Source organism: Octopus bimaculoides, chromosome 5 (assembly GCF_046866305.1).
Source record: "Octopus bimaculoides isolate indiv1 chromosome 5, ASM4686630v1, whole genome shotgun sequence".
Taxonomy (NCBI): Eukaryota; Metazoa; Mollusca; class Cephalopoda; order Octopoda; family Octopodidae; genus Octopus; species Octopus bimaculoides.
Genome location: NC_142932.1, coordinates 89129617 through 89155057, shown reverse-complemented (window position 1 = coordinate 89155057; position 25441 = coordinate 89129617). Strand labels below are relative to the sequence as shown.

The window sequence follows — 25441 nt, the reverse complement described above, 5'->3', positions numbered from 1 at the left end:
AAATCTAGAACTTGTGAGTTTGGGACATTGAATGATGGGCTCATTAAAAACAGAATTGTCTGTGAGGATTCTTAGTGATAGCCTCAGAATACGGTTATTGAGAGAACATGATCAGATGTGTGGAGCTACAGAAATCAGTGCACAACAATTGAAAGTTCTTAATGATAAACAGTCAACCATATCTAAAGAAATCAATGCCAGTAGAGGTCCAAGAAGAAAGTATTAACATAAAAGTAGAACAAAAGAATACCCTCAGTGTAGACAATGTGGTTACAAACCTGCTAAAGTGTCCAGCTGCAGGAAAAGTTTGTGACAAATGTAATGGTAAACATCATTTTTCCAGCATGTGTAAAACTAGACTACCATCTAGGCATGACAGACAAGACACTAGAGAGAGAAAACACAAAAATGTTCATACTGTTGGCAATTCTGAAGAAATTGAAGAATTTGAAGAATTATTCATTGGACAGATGACCACCAACGAAGATGATGAAGACTGGTATGAGACTTTATTAATCAACAAGAAACCAGTGAAAATCAAACTGGATACAGGTGCACTGTGCAATATTTCCAAATAAATGTTCAACAGTTTGAATTTGAATAATAAGGAACTGTCAAGATCAAAAGTGAAACTTGTGTCATACTTCGAAGAAAAAGCGATTCCCACTTGGACAGATAGCACTACCAGTATTAACAACACATTGACACTCTCTCATTGGCACCCTAATCATGTCATTGTTGGGTCCCTATTCAGCCCTGGTTAAGCAGACCTAGGATCAAAGGCATTCCATCTGTGACCTTCCCATTTTTTACCTATGTACAGAGAACCCAGGACCACATTATCCAACATATCCTTCTCCAAGACAGTGTGTGATTTGAGGAAGATTTAGCTGCTGTATTTTGTAGATTGAGAAACCATGCAGAGGCTCTCTCATTGGCTCATGATGTTATTGTTTGTAGTGGTGGTAAGGCTCCAAACAGCATTACATACCTAACTATAGCTCATATGAAATATTAAGTAATTCTATCAGTCTTTCACAGAGCTCCAGTGTTAAAATTGTTTGACTCATATTCCAATATGTTAATATATTTCATGTTCATATGCTGGATATATGTTCATTTTGTCAGAAGTGATTTCATTCTATCTGGTACCAAATGGAAGTAGGAATATCATCAAAGTTGTTGCTAGCATTGGTGTTATTATTGTAAATAATGCTCTGGAAAAAATGTTATACAAAATATTTAGGTTGGTCATTCTTCAGACCTTATTGTGTTTTAATTTTGCTTCTCAGTTTACTTCAATTTATTGAAACAAAGCAGTTCTGTGAAGGGATCTGACTGAAACTAAGAAGTCATATAATAAAATTGTTGGGCTTTACATGAAATGAACAAGTTATAAGGAAGTGTAGGGCTCTATCTGAAAGTGTTATGGAGTGAAGGGCTATGCATGAAATGATGCAGTCATGTCAAAGTGCAGAAAGTGTAAGGTTCTGTCTGAAATGAGAAGTGTAGGGCTCTGTCTGAAGTAAAGCAGTGATGTGAAAGTTTTGGGCTTTGTTTGAAAGGAAGCATTTATGTTGATGTATAATGAAGGGAAGATCTGTGACATGAAGCAGTCACCTGTAAGTGAAGGGAAATGAAGGGCTCTGTCTTAATTGAAGCAGCTACATGAAAGTGTAGTGAAGTGGAGGGCTATGTCTGAAGTAAAACTGACCTCTGTCATAAGTGTAGTAAAATGAATGGCTTTAAACCAATCATGAGGAAGCAAAGAGCTCTCTCTGAAATGAAGTCATTTTTTGTAAGTGTACTGAAGTGATGGGCTTCAATTCATTGAAAGGAATCATGAGGCAGTGTTGTGAGGTGAAGGGTTCTTGTTTAAAATGTGGCAACTGTCAAGTGTGTGTGTGTGTGTGTGTGTGTGTGTGTAGTGAAATAATGGATACTATCTGAAATGAAGCAGTCATATAAAGTGTAGGGTAGTGAAAGGCAGTAAGTAGGCTTATGGAGCAGAGGTAAATAAACAATACAAAGCTTGGCAGTGTAAGAGTTGGATGCAAAGAGCTTTGTGGTGCAGAAAATAATTTTATTATTTGTTACCTCATTCAAATCTCAACAAAGATTTTCTATTCATCCTTTCTAGACCTGTCTGAACTATCATTATACAATGATAAAATCTGATATGTAGCTGTAACTGTTTCAGCTTGCACTTTGCATGTTTAGTCAGCCTCCTCTGAAGTTGCTCTAGATAATTGAACCCATTACTTCCTGTCAGTTGCCAACTCACTGCAAGATGGAAGCTACTATCTGTTCCATAGCCAAAGGCCACAAACATTAAGGCCAGTTAAAGCTGCCTGGACTTGATAATATTCAGTTAGGGTTTGAGCTATCCTCCATATCAACACCACCATTACTGGTATGGATATGGATGGGGATTAATGGTAGCACTTGTTAGTGTGTCGACCAGTCAACAACAGATGTAGTTAACCATCTGAGAATATAAATATATCACATTGAAAACCTCCAATGAACATGCAATGTGATATATATTTGAGTATGTGGCACTTTGGGCAAGTGTCTTCTACTATAGCCTCAGGCCAACTAAAGCCTTGTAAGTGGATTTGGTAGACGGAAATTGAAAGAAGCCCGTCGTATATATGTATATATATATGTATGTGTATGTATATGTTTGTGTGTCTGTGTTTGTCCCCCCCAACATCGCTTGACAACCGATGCTGGTGTGTTTATGTCCCCGTAACTTAGCGTTTCAGCAAAAAAGACCTATAGAATAAGTACTAGGCTTACAAAGAACAAGTCCTGGGGTTGATTTGCTCGACTAAAGGCGGTGCTCCAGCATGGCCGCAGTCAAATGACTGAAACAAGTAAAAGAGTAGAGTATCTATGTATTTTCTTATTTCTATTCCTTTCTGCATATAGACAACCATATTCATACACATGCTATGCATTCATACTCAACTCACATCTGTGTGCATCTACATATATACATGACTGTCTTGTTGATGCTGCCTAAAATCCATTGAAAGACTCTTCTCAGTTGGAAATCAACTCTTTATTTGTTAGAGATTTTACAAATAAAACCAGATCACACACACAATCAAATCTTTCAACTTTAGGCAATGTTGACATGCCTAAGTATAATGAGCTCATTGTTTTTTAATGGCAAGCAGAAGAAGGCGTCAACCTCTTTAAATGACACATGAAATAGCATTATGCAATTTGGCATTAACACAATGTACTTCATTCACTTTTAATATTAAAGATAATTTGATTATGACTAATTCCCCTAACACTATTCTGAATAAAATGTCACTCTGAAAATATTACATTGATGTTAGAAGTCACCTGTAACAACTTCTCTGATCAGTCAAACCAATGCAAGAGCTTCTGTATAATCACTCAACGTCTTTTGACCTATACAAAAACGTTTTACTGCTCTGAAATGGAAACCAAGAGCTAATTAAGAAACTCAGTACAAGTCAACAAGGAAGCTTCCAGATGGTAATTCAGTCTGCTAAAACTAGAAGCTAAATCTTTCTCTGTTCACACCCTACCATCTTAAAAAGGACGGACACATTAAATAATATAGTTTTCTGGTACAGTTTCGTAGCTCTGCTGGATTAGAACTGACCTGAGGCTGAGCAATAACAACAACAGTTATATAATCTTAGAATACCTTTCATCATGGATCAACTTGATCATAGTTGAGGATGGGATTGACAACTTACTCAGTATAATGTCCAAATCTTTAAAATTAGAAGCACCCAATCCAATAAAGTAGCCTCTATGTAATAGTGCCATATTCTAATTTAGTCTCTAAAGCTCCCACAACAAAGTTACCTATTTAGAATGGAGACCACTTGAACAAATGTACTGTTTTCAGTGGCATGTTTGACGTGCTTTCTGTTTTAAAATATGTCTCAAAAAATATTAACCACAGCCAGATCCTATATGCAAAAGCTTTAACTCACTAAAATCTTTATCTTCTGCATATGCATTGCTGAACTTGGGGTACATTTAATGTGCCAATGCATCTTGTACACCATCAAATACAGTAGTTTTGGGGGATTTTCTTTTTTAACTGCCTAATGTAATCTTAGTAATGAAAGAAAAGCTTAAGCAGAGCTAACCACAGTTATTCAACAACTCTTTGTAATTCCCAAATTTCTTATTCATGAAATTGATTAGAAGTTTTACAGCAGTATCCTTCCTGTTTGTGCTACCATCTCCGTTGTTCACAATCAAGAACAACTGGTTAGTTGTTAACCTTCCTCCCCAGTGACCCTTTGCTTATTAAAGAAAATCAATATAACTTGTCAGGCTTGTGAAGTAAAGTTGAAGTTTTTTTGGTCAGCTTTCTAGCTGTGGACATTCAGCATTTGTGTGGGACATGTTACCCACTTCTACCACCTCTACCACCACCCATCCTACTGTGATCACTGGGATATACCCTGCTATTTTTACAATGGACTCTACTTCCCAGAACTTATCAACTTAATGCTTGTCCACGAGATGAACCTGCTTTCGTATTCATTTCACTCTGTCTCGTTGCCCATGTTCCTGCATCTGCATCTTTAGTTTTGTTAATCTACTAATTCTTTTATCAGTCACATTAATCTACAAGGACTAGTGGTTACCTCCAATTTCCACAGTGCTAAAGGAATGGGAGACTGGTCAGTTATAAACATCTTTCCAAAAGAATTGGACATGTTACTGCAAGCTAACAAATTGCTTGTCAAATCAACAGTGTACATAGATTTTTAAAGATTTTAATGAAGAGAGGATACAAATTACTAACCTCTCAGCTGGTCGCCTCTATACATTCATCCGTGTGTGCTGTTCCCATACATTCATCCATGTGGGCTATTCTTTAATCAGTCAAAACATGTAAATTGCTTTAATTTCTTACTTATTATTAATATCCCAATGAAAAACTTGGAATACTTACATTTATTGTGCAGTCTAACAAAGAAAAAAAGGAAAATAATTGGAACTTAGTAAATGACAAGTATAGGCAAGGATAGTCTCAAGAATCATTCTGAATTGGTTAGAAAATGTTTCAAATTCTCTTGTTGACACAAATCCACAAATTTGTAGAAGAGAAGTACATATAGTCATTTGAATTTATGGTAAGACTTCTCTGAAACTTATTTTTATCTACTCTTAGAATGATAAATTACAAAACCAACTCTGAAAGGATTTGATCTTGGAATATAGAACAACATTTAGTTTGATCTCTTGTCTTCTAAATAACGCAGACATCTGTTGTTCTTCATTGAGGAAGGACATGTAATATTAGTTTTAATTTTTCTTTTTTATCTTTGAGGGAAGGCAGTACTCTTGACCCTTTACAGGGACTTCAAAACTGGCAGGAGAGAGAGAGGAAGGTATCTGCAAAATGGATACCTGGCCCAAATGCTTGCAGCATAATGAATTCTGCATAAGAAAATAAGGTGCCAGTTGGTGGTGTTAAACTGGGCAATAGTTAAATCTACCACCCAAGTAGGCCATAACAAAAATGAATATAATTGTGTTTAGAAGAGGTGAATAGGACAGTACACATGCACGTACACATGTACACATAATATTAATAGGGATTTATACTGATTAAAGAAGTGTGATGAGTTAGAATTGTAGAGTTTCCTACAGCAGTAGTAATAGTTAGACAGACTAAAAAATTTTCAGATAAAGTTAAGGATGAAAGACAGAGTTGCTCTGTCAGGGTTTGAAAGCAGAGTAGCGAAACACTAAACTTGTTATATGTAGAGCTTAATTATTTGTGCCAACTCACTTTATTTGTAAACACCATACATGTATTTCATTTATATTTCCTGTCCACAAGTGTAATCACTTTATTAAAGAAAACATTTGACTTTAAAATCAAAGATAACCATTTGAAGCTACATTATCTTTACAGCTGGTGAAGAGTCTCTATGTCAGTTGCTTTATTTGCAGAATAGCTGAAGTCCTAAATTTCTAGGATGATGTACTCCATACTAGTATAGAATGTCTACAATTACAAAGCTGACCAAACGACTCTAATCTTACTTCACAAGCCATGCAATGTTCATTTGTCTGGTGATATTGATTTCTTCTTTAATAATAAAAGGGTTAAAAAGAAGTGGGTGTGGTCGAACTATGGCTACTAATAATATTGATTTCTTAAATTGACTCAATGAGAAATTTTACGGGGCGGTTACAACCAACTGAATTTACTCCCAATACATAACTAGTACCTTTTTTTTTAAGCCAGGAGTTAATGTAATTAAATATTGAATGACACATTTACTGGTTCTCTATTGTGTCTGCTAATCCTCCTCCATACTATAGTAGTAGTAGTATCAAATACAATAATAATGATGATGGTGGCAGTGATTTCTTTTAACTAGGACCAAGGCTAATTTTATAAGATTGTCAAGTATTGCAATGGGGTTTATAGTTAAAATCTTATATACTTTTATAAGTAGACACAAAGCAGTTTGTAGAGGGGCATATGCAATAAATTATGTCAGATCTAGTATATTAGATAAGGTATTAAACTAAGTACTACATACTTAAGAGTGGTAGATTGGTTGAAGCATTAGAGTATTGCATTCCAAGTTCAAATCTTGCCAGAGTCAACTTTACCTTTCATACTCCTAAAATCAATAAAATAATGTACCAGTCAACTGACTGCCGCCCTTCAAAATCGCCCACCTTGTACCTAAATTAGAAACAATTATTATTATTACATGTATGCATAATTATTACATCATCTTCATTACTTTACCTCTTGATAATAGCTTACTGCAAATGGTGGGTGAAAAATTGCAATCAGCTACACATTTTTCTCGCCTCAAGTCAGCTCTGATTAAGCAGATGCGTGATCAAAGCTGTTGCAAACATGATCATCTTGATTTTTGTATATGTAGGACTGTACTGGTAGGGTGTGATTTGTGAGAGATTAGGTTACTATTTCTAGCATGGTAAGAAGTCATGTAAAAGTGTCCTTGATGGCTCATCTGCTTGTACATGGAAAGCACCAAGTAAGCCAAAAGGTGGTGAAATTATATCCTAAGATGTTGAACCTCACAAATAAGCAGACAAAAGATCAAGATGAGAGACAATATAAAAAAATTGGCACCCTGTCGGTTATGACAATGAGTGTTCCAGTTGATCCGATCAGCAGAACAGCTTGCTTGTGAAATTAACATGTAAGCAGCTGAGTGCTCCAAAGACACATGTACCCTTAACTTAGGTCTCAGGGAGATTCAGTGTGACACAGAATGTGACAAGGCTGACTCTTTGCATTACAGGTACTACTCGTTTTTATCAGCTGAATGGACTGGAACAACATAAAATAAAGCATTTTGTTGAGGGACACAATGCACCACTAGGAATCAAACTCACGACCCTACAACCATGATCCGAATACCCTAACCACTAAACCAGGTGCCTTTTTTGAGAGACCGTGTACTGTACCAAAATCCTACCTAAGTAAAGCCAGAATATTAAAAAAGGAATAAATGATGCTGGTGATATATAAATCTAACATTGTTGTACTCTAGATAATTCCAACTTTCTGCAAAACATTGAACTTTTTTTTTTTTTTTTTTTTCCTTAATATACAAAAGAAAGCAAAAAACCAAGAAACAATGAATTAATTTAGCATGCCAAGTGAGTGTCTCATTTTTCTGTGTTTCTATTACATCTGCAATGATAAACTGCAATGACCAATAAGTGTACCTCTATCTAAGTGTTCCCCAATCTTTTTATTAGTTCAAAACCCCTCCTTAAGCAGGTGAAGTTGAATTTGAATTCCCTGCAACTTGTGAAATGAAATTTAGCACTCTAGGTTCAGAAATACTGCTCTATGTGGTTACTCATCCTGCTAGAAATAGCAGTTAAATCTCAGGTTTTGGAGTAGAAACAATAAATTTGTCACATTCTTTTACATTATGAATTCATATCCCACCCAGATTTACCTTTCCTTTCTTCAAGTAAAAGTCTACAGATACAAGGATCAACATTATCAACTATTACTTTAATGATGATACTCCAGCTTGGTCATAGTCTAAGGATTGAAACTAGTAAAAGAATGTCATCTAAAGCCTTAGGAGTTCTTGTGAACTGGTATTTAACTTCATTTTAAAGATGTAATGTTGATGAGAGAGAAATCTCCACTTGAAAACTAGTTTATCACTATCTCTATAATTTCCCAAATCCCAATTGTTGACAACTTGATAAGTTGATGCAGTGTAGAAAGGAAAAAAATGGGTTCTGCTCTGAAGCATTCTGAAATATGTTCCCAGATTTGAACTTGGTACAATTGTTTTCTCTCTGAATGTCTGCTACAACTACTATTGTTACTGCACCCTTTTTATCTATGAGGGGTGGAGCAGTGCATGCAGCTGGGTAGAAACAATTGAAAATGTGAAATGAATTGGCAGATCACTTTAGACAATTAGTGTTTTTGATTAAGTAGACAATGTAAGATTGTGTCAAAGTAAGACAGGCTAGTGATATCTGGCTCAGGCAACAATTGATTATCTCCAGGTTATTTAGCAATACCACCATCACCATCCACATTATCACTATCATTGTTATTACTTTCTTCATTACCATCATTATCATTATTACTTTCTTCATTACCATCATCATCATAAGCATCATCTTTGTCATCATTACAATCACTGTCATAACTTTCATTGTCTTCATCAATTTCATAACTTCTAAGACCATCAACATCACCATCATCATCATCGTCATCATCTTTTAGTATTAATATAATCATTCTTACATTATTCAAAATCATAATGACAATAATAATCAACAGCAGCATTGATTTTTCATTTCTTTTTTCTCTTTAATTAGACTCTTTCACAATAGTTGCCATAGCAACTCCACCTACTACTTCAACAATGACACTCTCACAAATCAACAAGGTAGCCTCTATATGGTCTCTCAACATGCTAGAAATAACAGCCAGATTTCCCTGAAATCACATACCCTGCTTTATACAAGGCCCAGACACATTAGATAACATAGTCCCACTTACACCTAAAAAGGCAGGATAGTATGGCTGGAATGCAGTTTGCTCATAGGTTTGGTTAATCAATGTTGGTTTGGAGCTGAACCACAACAATGACATTTGATTTTACTGGTTCTTCTTTTTATGACTGAAATGATTTGAAGCGACTGAAATATTTAAATTGATTAAACATTAGATGAGCACCTTCTTCCTTTTTCAGTTATTTATGAGGTGACTACCTTTATGCTACCCTATTTTCTTGCTAAAAAGATATTTTTTTAATGCAATATGAAAGGTTCTTAAACCCCAAGTATAAGACAAACAGTGAAAAGAAAGCTTTAACTTGTATTCTGCACATGTAATGGTTGAAATTAAATTAGTATTAAGGTATAGAAGTGGCATGGACACTATATGTATATATACAAGCCAACCTCTTTGTGGTCACTTGACCTGCTAAAAATAGCACCCAATTCTCCCTCAAATCAACTATGCCATCTTAAAGAAGGATACTTTTGGATGTTGTTTTTGTTGTTGTAAAGCTGCTTAACTAGAGCTGGCTTAAAACTTAAACAGCAACAAAATGTACCTATGATGTATGTGTGTGGTCTGCCCAAAAAGTAAGTTAATTTCTATTTTAGATTCATTTCTTTTGAAATAATTCCTACTACCATTGGTACACCACTCTCAATGTTTTTTTTAGCTCTGAAACATATTCTTGTATGCATTTTTAGGTGTGGTGTACAATTTCCACAGCATATTTTCTTTTGTCTCTTTTATCATCTGAAATTGCTGAACTTTTAGTTCAAAAGAGCCTTCCAGATATAAGGAAGTCTCCAAAATATAACAACTGATATGACCAATTGTTCAGCATTGACTAACAAAGTCTACTCTGCATTGAGCAATAATTGTTAGATGGACAGAATATGTCCATAAATCTCCTCTTTGGTTTTCTGTTTATACCATGAGATGTTTTGAGCCCTCTTGTGAAGTCTAGTGTTGGTACCATCAATGTGACCTGGAACTCTTTCTTCATAGTCCAGATTTCAGCTCTATAGAGAAGAATGTTCTCTGCACTGAAGAAAGTAAATGTTAGTGACTTTAAAATACATGATTGTCAGATGTTTTGGAAGCTTGTTACAAGCACTTAAAGTTGGTCCCTTGCATGTAAGGAAGTTTTTCTTACTGCCAACAACATAGGATCCAAGGTCTTGAAATCACTAACTTTCTTGAGTTGTGTGCCATTCTTGGAACAAATTAGCTGGTAGCTTTCATCTTCATTGATGGTAATGTATTCAGTTTGCTTTGACCGAGAAACAACTCAACCTTGGCTGAAGCATTCCTTAGAATTGTTAACACGTTTTGTGCATCACAGTTGTTGAAGTGTGAAAGCTACCAGATACTCAGTGCATGTGGCAGACGCTAAAATATCTAGCAAAGTAAGACATACACTGGTCACCTGTATTATAGTGATCCAAGTAGTACAGGGTTGTATCATCCCCAGTGACTAGCATTACAATACCATTGTTAACTGCTACCATTTTGCAAAGGAAATTCTGCAGGAAGGAGCAACTGCAGAGGCATCACATGGATGAATTAAGTTACAAAAGTAGCTGAAAGAGTTCACTGTTAATTGAGAAGAAAACTCGCTTAGATCAGATGCAATTTAAGTTTGTACTTGGAAGAGAAATAACTGATGCCATCCTCTTACTGGAACAACAGCTAAGAAGCTTGTAAAGTTTGTTATACTTTTGTGTATGTATACACACACACACACATATTCATCATCATCATCATTTAACATCTGTTTTCCATTTCCATACTGGCATGAGTTGATGGGAGCTGGTAAGGCCAGTGGGTGTATCATGCTCCATTGTCTGTTCTGGCATGGTTTCTTTGGCTGGATGCTCTTCTTAATATCAACCACTTTACAGAGTGTATGAGATGCTTTTTATGTGACACCAGTGCCAGTGCTACAGATTCACTGTATTTTGTCATGGAGAAAATTTCTCACTGTAGACAAATAGGTGTAAACACATCAAGTCAGTTTGCAGTACTCTCTAATCAGACTGGTGGATGCATGCATTTCAGAGTGGTTATCTTCTCTTCAAGTATATAATTGAGGAAACTGCTGCAACAAGTTAGTGACAAGTGACAACCCTATCAGCAAGAGACATGCAAAGAATTAATCATTAAAATAATTGTGCTGTTTTGAATTGCTATTAATTTTATATCAACAATGAGTTAATCAGAAGTCTTTGAGAGATAAAGGCTATACTTTGATCATCATCATCATCATTTGACATTCATATTACATGCTGGCATGGGTTGGATAGTATGATAGGATCCAATGGATTCAAGGACCTTATTGTGCTCCAATGTCTGCTTTGGCATGGGTTTTATAGCTGGATGCCCTTCCTTATGCCAACCACTTTTTACTAGTTAGTGAGGTTGCCATGCAGCTCACAAGACTACAAACCTTGAGGGATGGTTGGCTTTATGCTAAGAGATAAGGGGTTAAGGTATGAGAGGAGGAGGGATAGGAGATTCTTGTAGAAGAACTACATGGCTACTCACATTTAGAAGAGTGGGTGAGAATGATCAGTAGAAGCTGCAAAGAGATAAATAGTAGTGATGAGGCATCAAAAAAAGATTCATCACATCTTTTCCATTTGCAGTATAATAAAATAGGACACTTATGCTCTTAAATTACCAGTCAACTAAAAACAGGATCAAGATTTAGTTTCCCCTTAGATGAATACACACATCACTAAACAAATGCCAGTATTTGAATATTAGTGCACATAAAAGTGATGGAACATTCTGGAATTTGGGCATAGTGAAGAATTCTGGACCTCTATATGTAAAACTGCTGTTGAAATTGTTCGAGGAATTCAGAAACAAACAGGTGGTGGTTTGTGTTACTGGTGATGCAGCTATGATGATGAAATATGGAAGAGCATTGATTATGATCACAAGTTTATATGTTATTGGTAATGAAATCTATGTTTCATGCATCATCAATAAAATCAGAAAACTTGTGAGATTCATTCACAAATCTTGCTTTAAAAATATCTTACAAGGATGTTCAATAGGAGAATAGCATGATTTATGAAAATTAGATAGCCCCTATAGAAAAATACAATTGACTATACAATCAATAAATATATGGACTATTTTGATCTCAAAAAGCAAGAAGTTATGCTTTGATGTAGAAAGTGTAAGTTGTAGAAAAACTAGGCAGTTTTTACAGCCAGGTACCCTTATCATTGCTAATTCTTATTTATTTTTCAAATAAAGGGGGTTTTTCATTCTACTCATATTCAAAAAACAGAGAGATATGTGATTCATTGATAGGGAAATGCCATAGATCAATAATTTTTAGAAATACAAATGAACATGCTCACAACAACAACAACAACACACACACACACACACACACACACACACACACACACACACACACACACACACACACACACACACACACACACACACACACACACACACACACACACTCACTCTGGACTTTGTACACTTTCTGTCAACCAAATCCACTCATAAAACATTGGTCAGCTCAGAGTTGTTGTGGAAAGCACTTGCCCAAGATCCTGTGCAGTTGGACTGAACTTGAAACCATATGGTTGTAAAGCAAACTTCTTAGCCACACAGCTATTCTTGTGCTTATACACACACTCACTCACTCTCTCTCTCTCTCTCTCGTATGCACACACACATACAACATATATATGTGTGTATATGTATATATATATATATATTTATGTAGATATGTATGTATTGTCTTTTTTAGAAAATATTGATAACATTTCCGCAGACCAACCTCTAACAGAATTAATTGAAGAATTCAACCAGCTAATGAAGACAGAAAATGGTCCTCATCAGAAAGTTGCTAACATCATCGCAGAGTTGGCCAAAATTGGTAAGTATAATTTCTGTCAAATCTTCAAATTCAGGTTGCTCTCAGCAACCTGAATTCATCTCTCAGCTTTTTTTTATTTCTTGCTTTCTTTATAAAATCATTGCTCTTGCATGAATGTCAAACCATCTCTTTTCCTCACTTCTGTAACTGAGGCTTTGTTGGTGCTAGTAAATCCTAATTGAGCTGTTTATCAAAAGTTCCTGTTGTGACCCTATTATCTTTTTGGAGGTATTTTGATACCAACCCACCTGAGACTGCTCATGGCTCTATGATACAGAGTACCACATTTAAAATGATCCAAATTAAAAACCTTATGTCAAAATTTCATGCTAATTATGTTCTAAATACCCGTTTGATATTGATAAAGTTACTTAATTAAATTCTTCATTATTTTTTAAAATTAACTAAGCAGAGTATTTCAACTGATACATGGTAAAAAAAATGGGTTAATGTGTCCTTTCCATTTTTTAAGATGGGAGATCCTAAAACGAAGATTTCACGTAAAAAGCATTGGTGTGAGTGCTTGTGCCACATAAAAATCACTAGTACTGGTGCCATATAATAAGCACCAAGTACACTCTGTAAAGTGGTTGGCGTTAGGAAGGGCATCCAGCCATAGAAACCAAGCTTAAACAAACTATGGAACCTGGTGCAGCCCCTGGCCAAGCTATTGTCATGTTTCAGGGTATTTTGCAGGAGAATATACTGGATTAGTTTCCTGGTATCTGCTCCCAGTCCAGTTGTACTTCTGCTACTTACCTTCCCAATCCTAGAATGAAGGAAGGTAAAGTCACCAACCCTGGCCAGATTTACACTCAGAACATAGAAATGTAACTAAGTACCACAAAACATTCTGTTGAATATTCTACCATTCTTACCACTCAGGTACAAGCATGGCTGTGTGGTTAAGAAATTCACTTCCCAACCATATAGTTTCAGGTTCAGTCTCACTGCATGGCACCTTGGACATGTGTTATGTATGTGTGTGTGTTTGTGTTTCCTTATGTTGACATCATGTGATAGTTGTAAGCAAGTATTACCATCATGTAAGCAGTTTCATTTGTTTGGTGACAAAGAGATCATCCAGCTATTGAAAAATTTACTTCACTGAAATTTGTTTGACCCATGCAAGTATGGAAAAGTTAACATTAAATTAATGATAATGATGATGAATAAAAATTTCTTTCATAGGAACAACTCCAGGTATTTTAGCAAAAGGATTGGTTAATTAAACTGACCCCATTACTCTGACTGCTGCTACTAATTTCATTGAGCTTAAATGGATACAAGGCAAGGTTGACCTTGCTGAAATGTGAACCCAGAATTTAGCATGTAAAAGGATCTAACTGAATACTGCAATGCATTTCACCCACTGAACTCTGATTCTACGATCTAGACTCAAATAACAATAATAGTGATTAAGATATACACAATAAAGTTGGCCAGTTCTCTCTGTTGCTTTGTTTGCCAAATAATGCACAGAATGCAACAATTGATGAGATCCATCAAACCTATGCCCTAGGGAGAAACATGTTGGTGGGGTGGCAGTGTTGTTGTTGACAGCATATTTTGGAAAAGGGTTAGACTTGGTTAAATCCACCTCCCAACCTTTCATTGATATTTATCTTATCAATCCCAGAAACATGAAAAGCAAAGCTGACCTTTCTGAGTTTAACTAAATATTGTAAGGGTTTTTGTTTGGGAATCTACTATCAATTCTGTCATCCACCATTTTCAATAACAACAATAATAATAATAAGCAATGATGACCAATGTAATCCTGAATTAACAAGTATTGACTAAATACCACATATATAATATTACCAAATAGACACTGAATCAAGTTACTTTGTAATTGTTGGATTATCCAGATACTTCCATCAGCAAAACAGAATTCTTCTCAACTCTCAGTAAAAGATTTTAAACATTGTCTTGTATTTTATGTTTTGTTGTGAGGTTTTTTTTTTTCTCTCACGTTTGAGTATACATAATCTCTTTATAAATTTTAACTTTTTGAAACAAAAAAAAATTAAATCATTTTCTCGTGTTTTTAATTACAAATCTCACTTTATACTAGCTATTAAGCATTTAACTGTTCTCTTTTTTTTTATCTTTTCTCTTAAAGAATCTTTACGGCAGCCATTTGTAGATGGTGATATGGTTCCAGTATTAGTGAAAATGCTACAGAGTTCAGATACAAATAAAGCTGTTCAAGCTTGCAGAGCCCTAGGCAACATATGTTACGAAAATGGTAAAGTCCTTCTGAAATTTGTACTTTGTTGTAATTCATTTATTCAATTTTTCAGTCATTCAACTAATTTATTTGGTCATTCATCAATTCGTTTATCCATTTATTCCAACATTCATTCATTCATTCCTTCCTCACCCATTCATGGATTTACCCATTCATATATTCAGTTATTCATTAATTTAGTCATCCAATAACCATTAATTTATTCCTATATCCATTCATTCATTCATTCATTGCTTTATTCACTCATTTATTCATTCAGTTAAGCATTCATCCACCCGTTTATTCATTCAGTCATTCTGAATATCTCTCAGATTGCATCCCACTATCTTAAAATGGATGAATGCATTTGATGAAGTAGTTCTAGATACATTATATCTCAATAAAAGATGAGATATGCACAACTAGATCTCCTTTGATTGTAGGTCTTCTGAATCAAAGATGACCTGAGGATAAACAACAACAGCAGTACTAACAACAATAACAGCAACAAAATAATAACAAAAAACAATGATAATACAACAATAAAGCAAAGGCTGCAGTCATAAAACCTTATTTTATCATATTTAACACTTTAACCAACACAACTAACCTGCTTCTTGATGATGCAATTTCTTTTCAGTCGTCTGCAACATATAATTTTATTCCTAATAATAGTTTTTGAAATTGTTCAAACAGCTGATACCTCTTGCTCTCAATGTCTTCATATTTTAACTTGCCGGTCAAACTCAACTGCAGTTCAGAAAGGCATGGAAGGGAATTTAACAGGATTTATATACCAAGAATAAGTGTACAGGTGCAGATGTGGTTGTGTGGTTAAGAAGCTTGCTTTCCAAGCACATGGTTTCTAGTTCAGTGCCACTGCATGGCACCTTGGGCATCTTCAACTATATAGCCTTAGGCCAGCCAAAGCCTTGTGAGTGGATTTCGTAGATGGAAACTGAAAGAAGCCCATCATGCTTGTGTGTGTGTTTGTCCCCCACCACTGCTTCGCAACCAGTGTTGATGTGTTTACTTCCCTGTAACTTAGCAGTTCAGCAAAAGTGACTGATAGAATAAGTACCAGGCTTTAAAATAAAAATACTGCAGTCAGTTCATTCAACTAAAAATTCTTCAAGGTGGTGCCCCAGCATGGCCACAGTCTAATGACTGAAACAAGATAAAGGATTGGCATGATTCTGTAGTTGACAAGCTTGCATCACAACTATGTCGTTCTGAGTTTGATCCCACTGTGTTGCACTTTGGGCAAATGTCTTCTGATACAGCTTCCAGCTGTGAAGGCACTTGGCTTAGTGGTTAGAGCATCAGGCCTGCACCATGAGGCAGTGGGTTGTGTTCTTGAGCAAGACACTTTATTTCACGTTGCTCCAGAAAAAATGCTACTCACTAAGCATTTTGTCTGATGTGCTAACAATTCTGCCACCTCGCTACTTTAATGATAATAACAATGATGATGATGACGATGACAACAACCATCATCATCATCATCATCATAATAGGCACAGGGCCTGCAATTTATTTTTGTTCATTGTGCTAATGATTCAGCCAGCTTGCCACCTTAATAACAACAATAATAATAATAATAATAATAGTTTCTTAGTCTAATAATAATGTTTTTCTTTTTCTTTTTCTTTCTCTGCTTTTATCAGACAATGCCCGAAATTGTGTAGATGCCACTGATGGGTTGAAGTCTTTGCTGGACCTGATGCGAGAGATCAACAACAACAAAGGTGGTGAGATAGGCAAACTGCGTACAGTGGCTTGCGGCCTCTTGCTCAACATCACCAACACACACAGTAAGTCAAAATATCAGAGATCTTAACGCTCCTTTCTAGCACACCTTCTCTTGTTGACTGTGTAAAGGTTCCTTTAGGTCAACAAGGGATCCGCTACACATCCTGAAATTTTTAAATCAGAAGGATACATCAGATAATGTAGTTCTAAATAAAAGAAGGCCATAGATGAAACACTTAAACATAGATGTGTAGCATCAGGATTGACCTGGATTTTAAAAAAAACAACAAAAAATAACATGAAATAAGGACAGTTTCAATGCAGTTGCTAACCTACTATGAATAGCAGCCAGATCTGCTTAAAATGACAGCCTCCCTTCTTAATGAAGGAAGGGCACATTGTATGATGTTGAGGTTAACTATCTATTTGTACCTAAATGTACAGACCTGAACAAAGATTGGGGGTGGGGCTGCAGAAGACTAGCATTTACTCATGCATGCAAGTTTTCTATATCTTTGTTGTTTAAGGGAAAAGTTATTGTTTATTGTTTTTTTTAAAGACCAATACAGCTTGACACCTGTGTCTTCATAGGATTTCCATTCAGAAGTGAAGAGTTGATGGAGATACTGCAAGGCATTTTGTCCAACACTGTAACAGTTTCACAGTCCACCATCCTAGATTGTGACTATTTTATTGACAAAGTTGAACTAGGCTGGATTTGAACTCATAGTTCAGAAAACCAGAACAAACATCAGAACAAATACTGCAAGGTATTCCATTCGGTGCTCTAAGAACTCTGCCAGTTCACTGCCTTTCAGATGGTGTAATCCTTGATAATACTTTATCCAAATATATGCTGCATTCTTTTAGAGAATGTAATCTTAGATATACTATATCCTTTGAGATTATGTAATCCTAGATACACTATATCCAATAAAAATACTGTGATGGTCATAGCTTGAATGCTGTTCAAACAATAAAAAGTTGGCATCGATTGAACAGTGAACTTGTGGATCACATCTAGAAATCACTGGATTTGTGGATCAGACATAGTAAACAATGGATTTACTGGCCACATCTGGTAAACAATAGTTCTAGGGATCATACCTAGTTAACACTGATTATGTTGATCACAACAAATGAATTTTTAGCTGAACAAGTGAACCATACATAATAAATTTTAGATCTGTGAATCATACCAAGTAGACAATCGATGGATTACATGTAATAAACACAAGTTCTATGCATCAGACTTAGTAAATAGAAAATTTATGGATTATATCTTATCATTTGGTGAAATATTTATGGGTCCTAAATTTGTATTACCAGGGCCAACCTGGGCTAAACAACAATTAATAAAACCTTTTGTCTTTTTCTTCTCATCATCTTCCTCCTTTTCTTCTATTTTACTTGCCTTTTACTTTTATTTTCCTCAATTTTTCTTTCTCCTTTCTCCTCTCTCTTTTTCTCTTTCTCTTCTATTAGTACCTTTCTCTTTGAGACAGGAGATGGAAACACAAAAAGAAACCATAACTCTTGTTTGTGGCACAGAAGTAAGAAACACCATGCTCAAATTGAATTATTCTCAGACCAAAGACATTCTAAATGCTTCTAACAGAGTGGACTTTGCTAAAAGTACCAAGGACTAGGTGGTGATGTCAAACTGGTCTACTATCCAAGACCAAGTATAATCCATCCAGTGGCTTTCCACACAGTTGCTGTCTACACAATTCCACTCACAAGGCTGACTCAAGACCCATGCAGTGGCATCAAATTTAGAACCATATGATTGCTCAGTTAACTTCTTAACCATACCTGTTTCGCCTACTGTTCCTCCTTTTTTGATTTTGTTTTTTCTTTTTTAGTTTATTCCCTTTTACTTGCATTTGTTTTAATTTCTATGGATAAGAGACTTAATCCACCACTACCCAGCATCTTGAGTACTTTTATTGGAGTTCACTTTGTTGCAAGTATTTAGACAAGATCTTTGGTTTGAGGATACCTTTCTCCCTCCCTCTCTCCTACTGGTGACTGAGGCCCTCTACGAAATCATAGACAGTGCCTGTATCTCTTGATTAAAAAATTAGAAAACATATTCTTTATTTGTTTTCTTATTTAATTATTTCTGAGATTTTTCTTTATTCCTTCTTCTTCATGTTTTTCTTTTTCTTTCTTTTTTTCCTTCCATTCATATCTCTCCTACACTCACTTCCTTTATTTCTGTATCAGTCATAATAAACAACTCTCCTAAAACTATCCTTTCTACTTTATTGTTAAATATTTCATTTCTTAATTTTTTTTTTATTCAGATTTGCTCCAAAAGAAAGCACTTGAAAATGGTGCCTTGGATATATTACAAGATTATCTAAAAAACTACACAGATGAAGAAGGATTACCATATATGGTTCTGTTGGCACTTGATAGCTTAGCAGAAACAGGTGAGTGACAATTTTTTCTGGAATGGGAAGGAAGACATTAAATTTTCATATTCTTATTATTTAACTGTATAATTTTCTTATGTAATATACTATATCATCATCATCATTGTTTTCATATCCCTTTTCCTTACTAACATGGGTTGGATAGGAATTTTGAGGCAGTGTTTTATAACTTGATACCCTTCTTGATGCCATTTTGTTTAGTCACACATCATCATTAATGTCAGCTTTTCCATACTTGCATATGAATCAGACAGAATTTATTGAGGCAGATTTTCCTTTCCTGTTGCTAACCCTCACCTGTTTCTAAGTAAGGTAATATTTCCCCATAACTAGACATGTTTTCACAGAAGAGTGGAAATGAAGATCACCGCTTGCATGGCAGTGACACTCATTTACAACTATTACGAGATGGCATGGTAAGGAGACAGTAACACACACACACACACATAAAGGGTTGGGCTTCTTTCAGCTTCCATCTACCAAATCCACTCACAAGCATTGGTCAGCTCAAGGCTGTAGTAGAAGACACTTGCCCATGATCCTACACAGCTTCATGTGTAGGCTTCATGAGCCTAAAACCATGTGGTGGGGAAGCGAACTTCTTATCATACAGCCAATATGTTTATATGAATTTATGGTTCACACATCATCAGGGGCTTTGTTCATCATCATCATCATTTAGTGACCATTGTCCAAAATGATGATGATCATCATCATTACCAACATCATCATGTGAACCATAAATTCATATAAATATATTGGCTGTATGATAGGAAATTTGCTTCACATCATTTATATGAAATCACTGGACAGTTCAGTATTTGCAACATAACTTGGTTACTAGACCAGTATATTGCATTTCATATAAGCAAAGATACAGTATTCCTATTCTATAAACCAGGATACACATGGTTCAATCCCTAACTCTCTTGGATTATATATATATATATATATATATATATATATATATATATATATAGGCATAGGCATGGCTGTGTAGTAAGAAGCTTGTTTCCCAACCACATGGTTCTGGGTTCAGTCTCACTGTGTGGCACCTTGGGCAAGTGTCTTCTACTAAAGCCTTGGGCCAACCAAAGTCTTGTGAATGGATTTGGTAGACAGAAACTGAAAGAAGCTCGTCATATGTGTGTGTGTGTGTGACTGTGTTTGTCCTCCCCCGTCACCAGTGTTGGTGTGTTTACTTTCCCATAACTTAGTGATTCAGCAAGAGAGACTGATAGAATAAGTACTAGGCTTTAAAAAAGTAATTCCTAGGGTTGATTTGTTTGACTAAAACCCTTCAAAGCAGTGCTTCAGTATGGCCACTAAATTACAACAGGTATATAGTTCATTTTTTGTTCTATAGTGCATTGTTGTACTATTCAAAACTTTTTATTCTTTACAAACAATACACAATGCTTCAAGTGAACTACAATACTCTCCTTTAACTTGTAATTTTTTGATTGTCAGACCTAGTGTTCTGTCTTGGAGTTATTATCTCAAACTGTTTTCTATTTTAGAGCTAGTATATACTTGTAGATATTTAGACAAATTAAAAATTTATAGAAAACTTATCTCTCATATCTAATGCAAAGGATTTGTAGCTAAGCACCAACCCTTAAAATCGCCTCAGGACTTTACATTTATATAAACTTCTGATTCACACAGCATTCAATGGCAAAAGCATGTTTGGGCTTCTTATCATGTCTTGACATATTGCACATTCTATGTAAACAAAAATGTATCCTAGCTATATTCTGGCTAGGGAATAATTATCTTGCCTGGATACAGGTGAGAGCTAGCAATGGAAGGAGCATCGAACCATAGAAAATCTGCCTCAACGAATTCTGTTTGACCCATGCAAACATGAAAAAGTGGACGTTAAAACCATCCTGATGACAATGATGATGATTTGATGTTTATGAATTAAATTTCCCCTTTATCCTACCCTTATTGATAAAATAAATACCAAGTAAAGACTGGAGTATCTGTTTAATTCACAATACTTCTCCCCTTAAATCTGAGGCCTTGTGCCAATCTTAGGAAATGTTATTCTGAAGTTAACATTTTAAAACCTTTTCCTGATAACGTATGATGTCTCCTATTTCTAGAATTTGGGCGTGAAAAAATTGCATCCTGTGGTGCTTATGAATCGGTGTTAGATTTTATGCAATCATCAAAAGGCAACAGTGCACAAGATGCAGTTCTGGACTTGTTGTGTAATTTAGCTGAGAATGGTAAGTTTTAATCTTTTCCTTTGATATTTACTCCCCTCCTTACCCAGTATTTTGAATCCTGAACATTCAACTATTGTAATTGAAATTAACACAAGTTGGGGGAGTGAGTAGTAGAAAAACGATTACTATTATTATTGTTGCTTTGCTCCTAGTCAGATCTGGTTGAGCAAACTTGTGTTCGTGGATATTTCTAATCAAGACCATCCTGTTTTCTTATATATTTCAGACAACATTGTTAATGTATCGTTAGAGATATATGATCAAAAGGAATTTGGCTGCTATTTCTAGTAGGCTGAGCAATCACACTGAAGCTCCATCGTTGATTTGATGAGAAATAATGGAATACTTCTCTAAATTTTTTTTTACAACATTCTGCTTCGTTCTGAAGTCAAATTTTGCTGGGATAGACATTTCCTGTCATTTCAGAAGTTTACTAAAATCAGTACCAGATTTTGGGTTTACTTATTCAAATGTACCCATTTTTTTCAAATTTTTAGCCTCATGATAATGTGGAAAATTGTTAATCATTAAGGTAAAAGATTGGCAGAATTGGTTTAGTACCACACTTGGGTCAATGAAATTAGTATCCCATGAGTCAGTAAAGAAGGATCCATGAGGTTAGAAATAGCCTGTTAGAAATAGCAGCCAAATCTCTCTTAAATCTCACCATACTATCTTTAAAATAAGGAATGACACAGCATATGATGTAGTCCTAGACAGAGTATGTTTGAATAGAAAACTGAATGGTCACAGCTGGAATGACTTTCACCACAGATCTGTTTGATCAGGTTTGACCTGATGAACAGCAACCCAAACACCATAATTGCCATTAACTATACAAATGTCACCAATAACAACACTACCATCATCACAAACCAACAAGGGAGCCCCAACTTAGTGATTCAACCCAATAGAATTAGCCAAACTTCCCTGAAGTCACTCCCTACTATCCTAAAAAGGTAAAGGACATATAAGATAATGTGGTCCTAGATATACCATGTCTGAAAATAAGGTGAGATGTGTTGTGGCTGGAACATCTTAGATTGTAGGTATGCTGAAATAAGGTTAATCTGAACATAAACAACAAATAAGTACAGGCATAAAGTTGGATTCATTCAACTCACTGTAGCTTTATTTTACAAAATTATGGTATTGAAATTAAATAATCATCGTCGTCATTGTTTAACATCTGCTTTCCATGCTGGCATGGGTTGGACGGTTTGACTGAGGGCTGGCAAGCCAGAAGGCTGCACCAGGCTCCAATCCGATCTGGCATGGTTTCGACCATGCTTGAATGGTGCTTTCTATGTGCCACCAGCACGGGAGCCAGTCAAGCAGCACTGGCAATGACCACGCTCAAATGGTGCTTTTTACATCCCATTGGCATGGGTGCCAGTCAGGTGGCACTGTCATCAGCCATGACAATGGCTTCACTTGCCTCAACAGGTCTTTGCAAGCGCAGTTTATTGCCCAATGATTGAAGGGTACTCTTAAATGGGCCAGTTATGCTGCACTGGCCTAGGTCACAGTTACGGTCTCACTTGGTTTGCTGGGTCTTCTCAAGCACAGTATATCTCCAAGGGTCTTGGTCACTTGTCATCGCCTCGATGAGGCCCAACGTCCAAAGGTCGTGCTTCTCCACCTCATCCCAGGTCTTCTTGAATGTCTACAAAATATGTTTGTTTCAGGGTTTTAATTAAATGAGACCTTCTCAGAAGAGGATTTCAACCCAGCACTAAATGCTAAATTTAAAAGAAAAAAAAAGAAAAAAAAAACAGAATCAGTAGACTGATGGGCAAAATATGTGGCATTTAGTTGTGTACTTTTACATTCTGAGTTCAAATCTTGCCAGAGTTGACTTTGCCATTCATCTTTCCAGGGTAGATGAAATAAACACCAATCAAGTACTGAAGTCAATATAATTGATTACATTCTCCCCACAAAATTTGAGTCCTTGTCCCTAAGTTAGAGATCAGTATTATATCAGGGCAGTAAATTGGCAAAATCTGTGAAGTGGTGGGTAAAATGTCATGTAGTATTATGTCTTTTGTAAGGTATTTAGTTAAGTCTTTTGTAAGCAGGTAAAGCTAACTCACATAGAGCTTGGCTCTACTTCTTATCTTTCTAGGATATGTTAGAAAGTGACTCATAAAAAGCACTGCATATCTACTGCAATGAATTATTAAATTGATTTCTTTCGCAAGGACCTATACTAAGTTGTTGATTTAGAACTGATTTCTAAGTTATTTTTACTTGATGTACACTTTAATCCTTTTGATGCTAACCCACCTGAAACTGCCTTGGATTCTGTGGTACAAAATTAAAACTTTCCATCACAATTTCATGTATGTTCCAAACACCACCTTAAGAATGACAATTATTTTATCAAATTCTACATTAGTTAAAACAAAGTGTATTTCAACAGAAATGGCAACAAAAGGTATAAAGTAAATAAAAACAATTTGGCAAAACTTTGTGCATACAGTGAGAATATATATATTAAAATAAAGTTATATTTTAGCTTATGAATATGAAGACTGAAGAAAATTTATTATATCGTTACTAATTCATCATCCAATAAATTGGTGATGAAATAATGACTTAATAAACAAAGTAGTTATTAATAAGAAACATGAGCTTGATGTTTTTTGGTGTTGTGTTCTACTTACATATATTCAAATTAACATCCCCTCATTTCATCTTCAATGTAATGAAATTGTTGTTGTTGTTTTCTTGAATTTAATGTTAGTGAGTGCAGAAAATCACAAACTCTACATGCTTGATCTTTTTTCTTTATGTCCATGATCACTGGACATACAAACCAATTATTCTTCAAATAATTTTAGATGTTTTTTTTTTTTTTTTTTTTTTTATAAATGGCTTAAGAATCCAATAATTATGTGTTTGGTTTTTTTTTTTTATACCATATTTCTGTTGGAATACACTGCCTTTGTTTCAATTAATTTTTCATATAATGAAGAATTTAATAACATATTTTGATGGAAGATTTTAATTCAGATCACTTTAAAACAGGAAGTTTGTATCAGAGAAGCAAAGACAATCTTATATGGGTTGGCATCAAAAAATTTGATAGCAGAAAAATAGAAAATAAAAGTTTGATTTCTTTTCCAACACACCTTTACATCCCACTCTGAGTTTTGTTTGTTGTGTGTATTTTGTGTTATATTAAGACATTATATTTAGAATTTCAGTTTATAGTTTTCTTTTTTTTTAAATATTTTTTTATTTTCATTCTTCACCTAATTATACCTCACAGCATCCCAGTGTGCACTGCTTAAGAACCATTAATTCAGATAATTAATGAATATTTTCTAAACATGCAATGCCAAGTTCAAATACCTCTTAATGAGTTTGGCGAGTGTGACATAATGTATTTAGTACTACATTACCAAATTTGTCCTTTCTTTCTTGAAGAGGATAATGGTGTGATTTGAAGGCATTTTTATTGCTATTTCCATCAGGTTCAGGTACCCATTTAGAGGCTCCTTCATTTCTTGTTAAATCTTGAGTTTTATGTTTCTGTTATAAAAAAAATGTAAAAGAGAAGTTCAGAGAAAATTAGTAATTGTTCTGGAATCTTTTGTTTCAGATAAAATCAAACTGAAACTTGCTGAAAGCTTTCTGTGCGACCATTTGATCGACTCAATCCATTCAAGTCTTGAAGAAAAAGAAGAAACTAACCAACAATTCTTAAAGACATCTTCAGATTTAATTGTTTTACTTTTAACAGGAGGTAAGATTAGTAAGATTAAGAACTAAAATTGTCCATAACATATTGGGTTATATTTTGCTTCT

At 35.2% G+C, this 25441-nt stretch overlaps 1 protein-coding gene across 1 annotated transcript in view; it reads left to right on the top strand.

Annotated features, from left to right (window-relative positions):
* LOC106869143 (rap1 GTPase-GDP dissociation stimulator 1-B) overlaps window positions 1–25441 on the top strand; it is a 95634-nt gene that overhangs the window by 46516 nt on the left and 23677 nt on the right. Inside the window, exons 3-8 of the mRNA XM_014914719.3 lie at window positions 12834–12962; window positions 15088–15213; window positions 16863–17009; window positions 19257–19385; window positions 21500–21625; window positions 25236–25379. Coding sequence (XP_014770205.2) covers window positions 12834–12962; window positions 15088–15213; window positions 16863–17009; window positions 19257–19385; window positions 21500–21625; window positions 25236–25379 — 801 coding nt within the window. The remainder of the gene's footprint in view (window positions 1–12833; window positions 12963–15087; window positions 15214–16862; window positions 17010–19256; window positions 19386–21499; window positions 21626–25235; window positions 25380–25441) is intronic.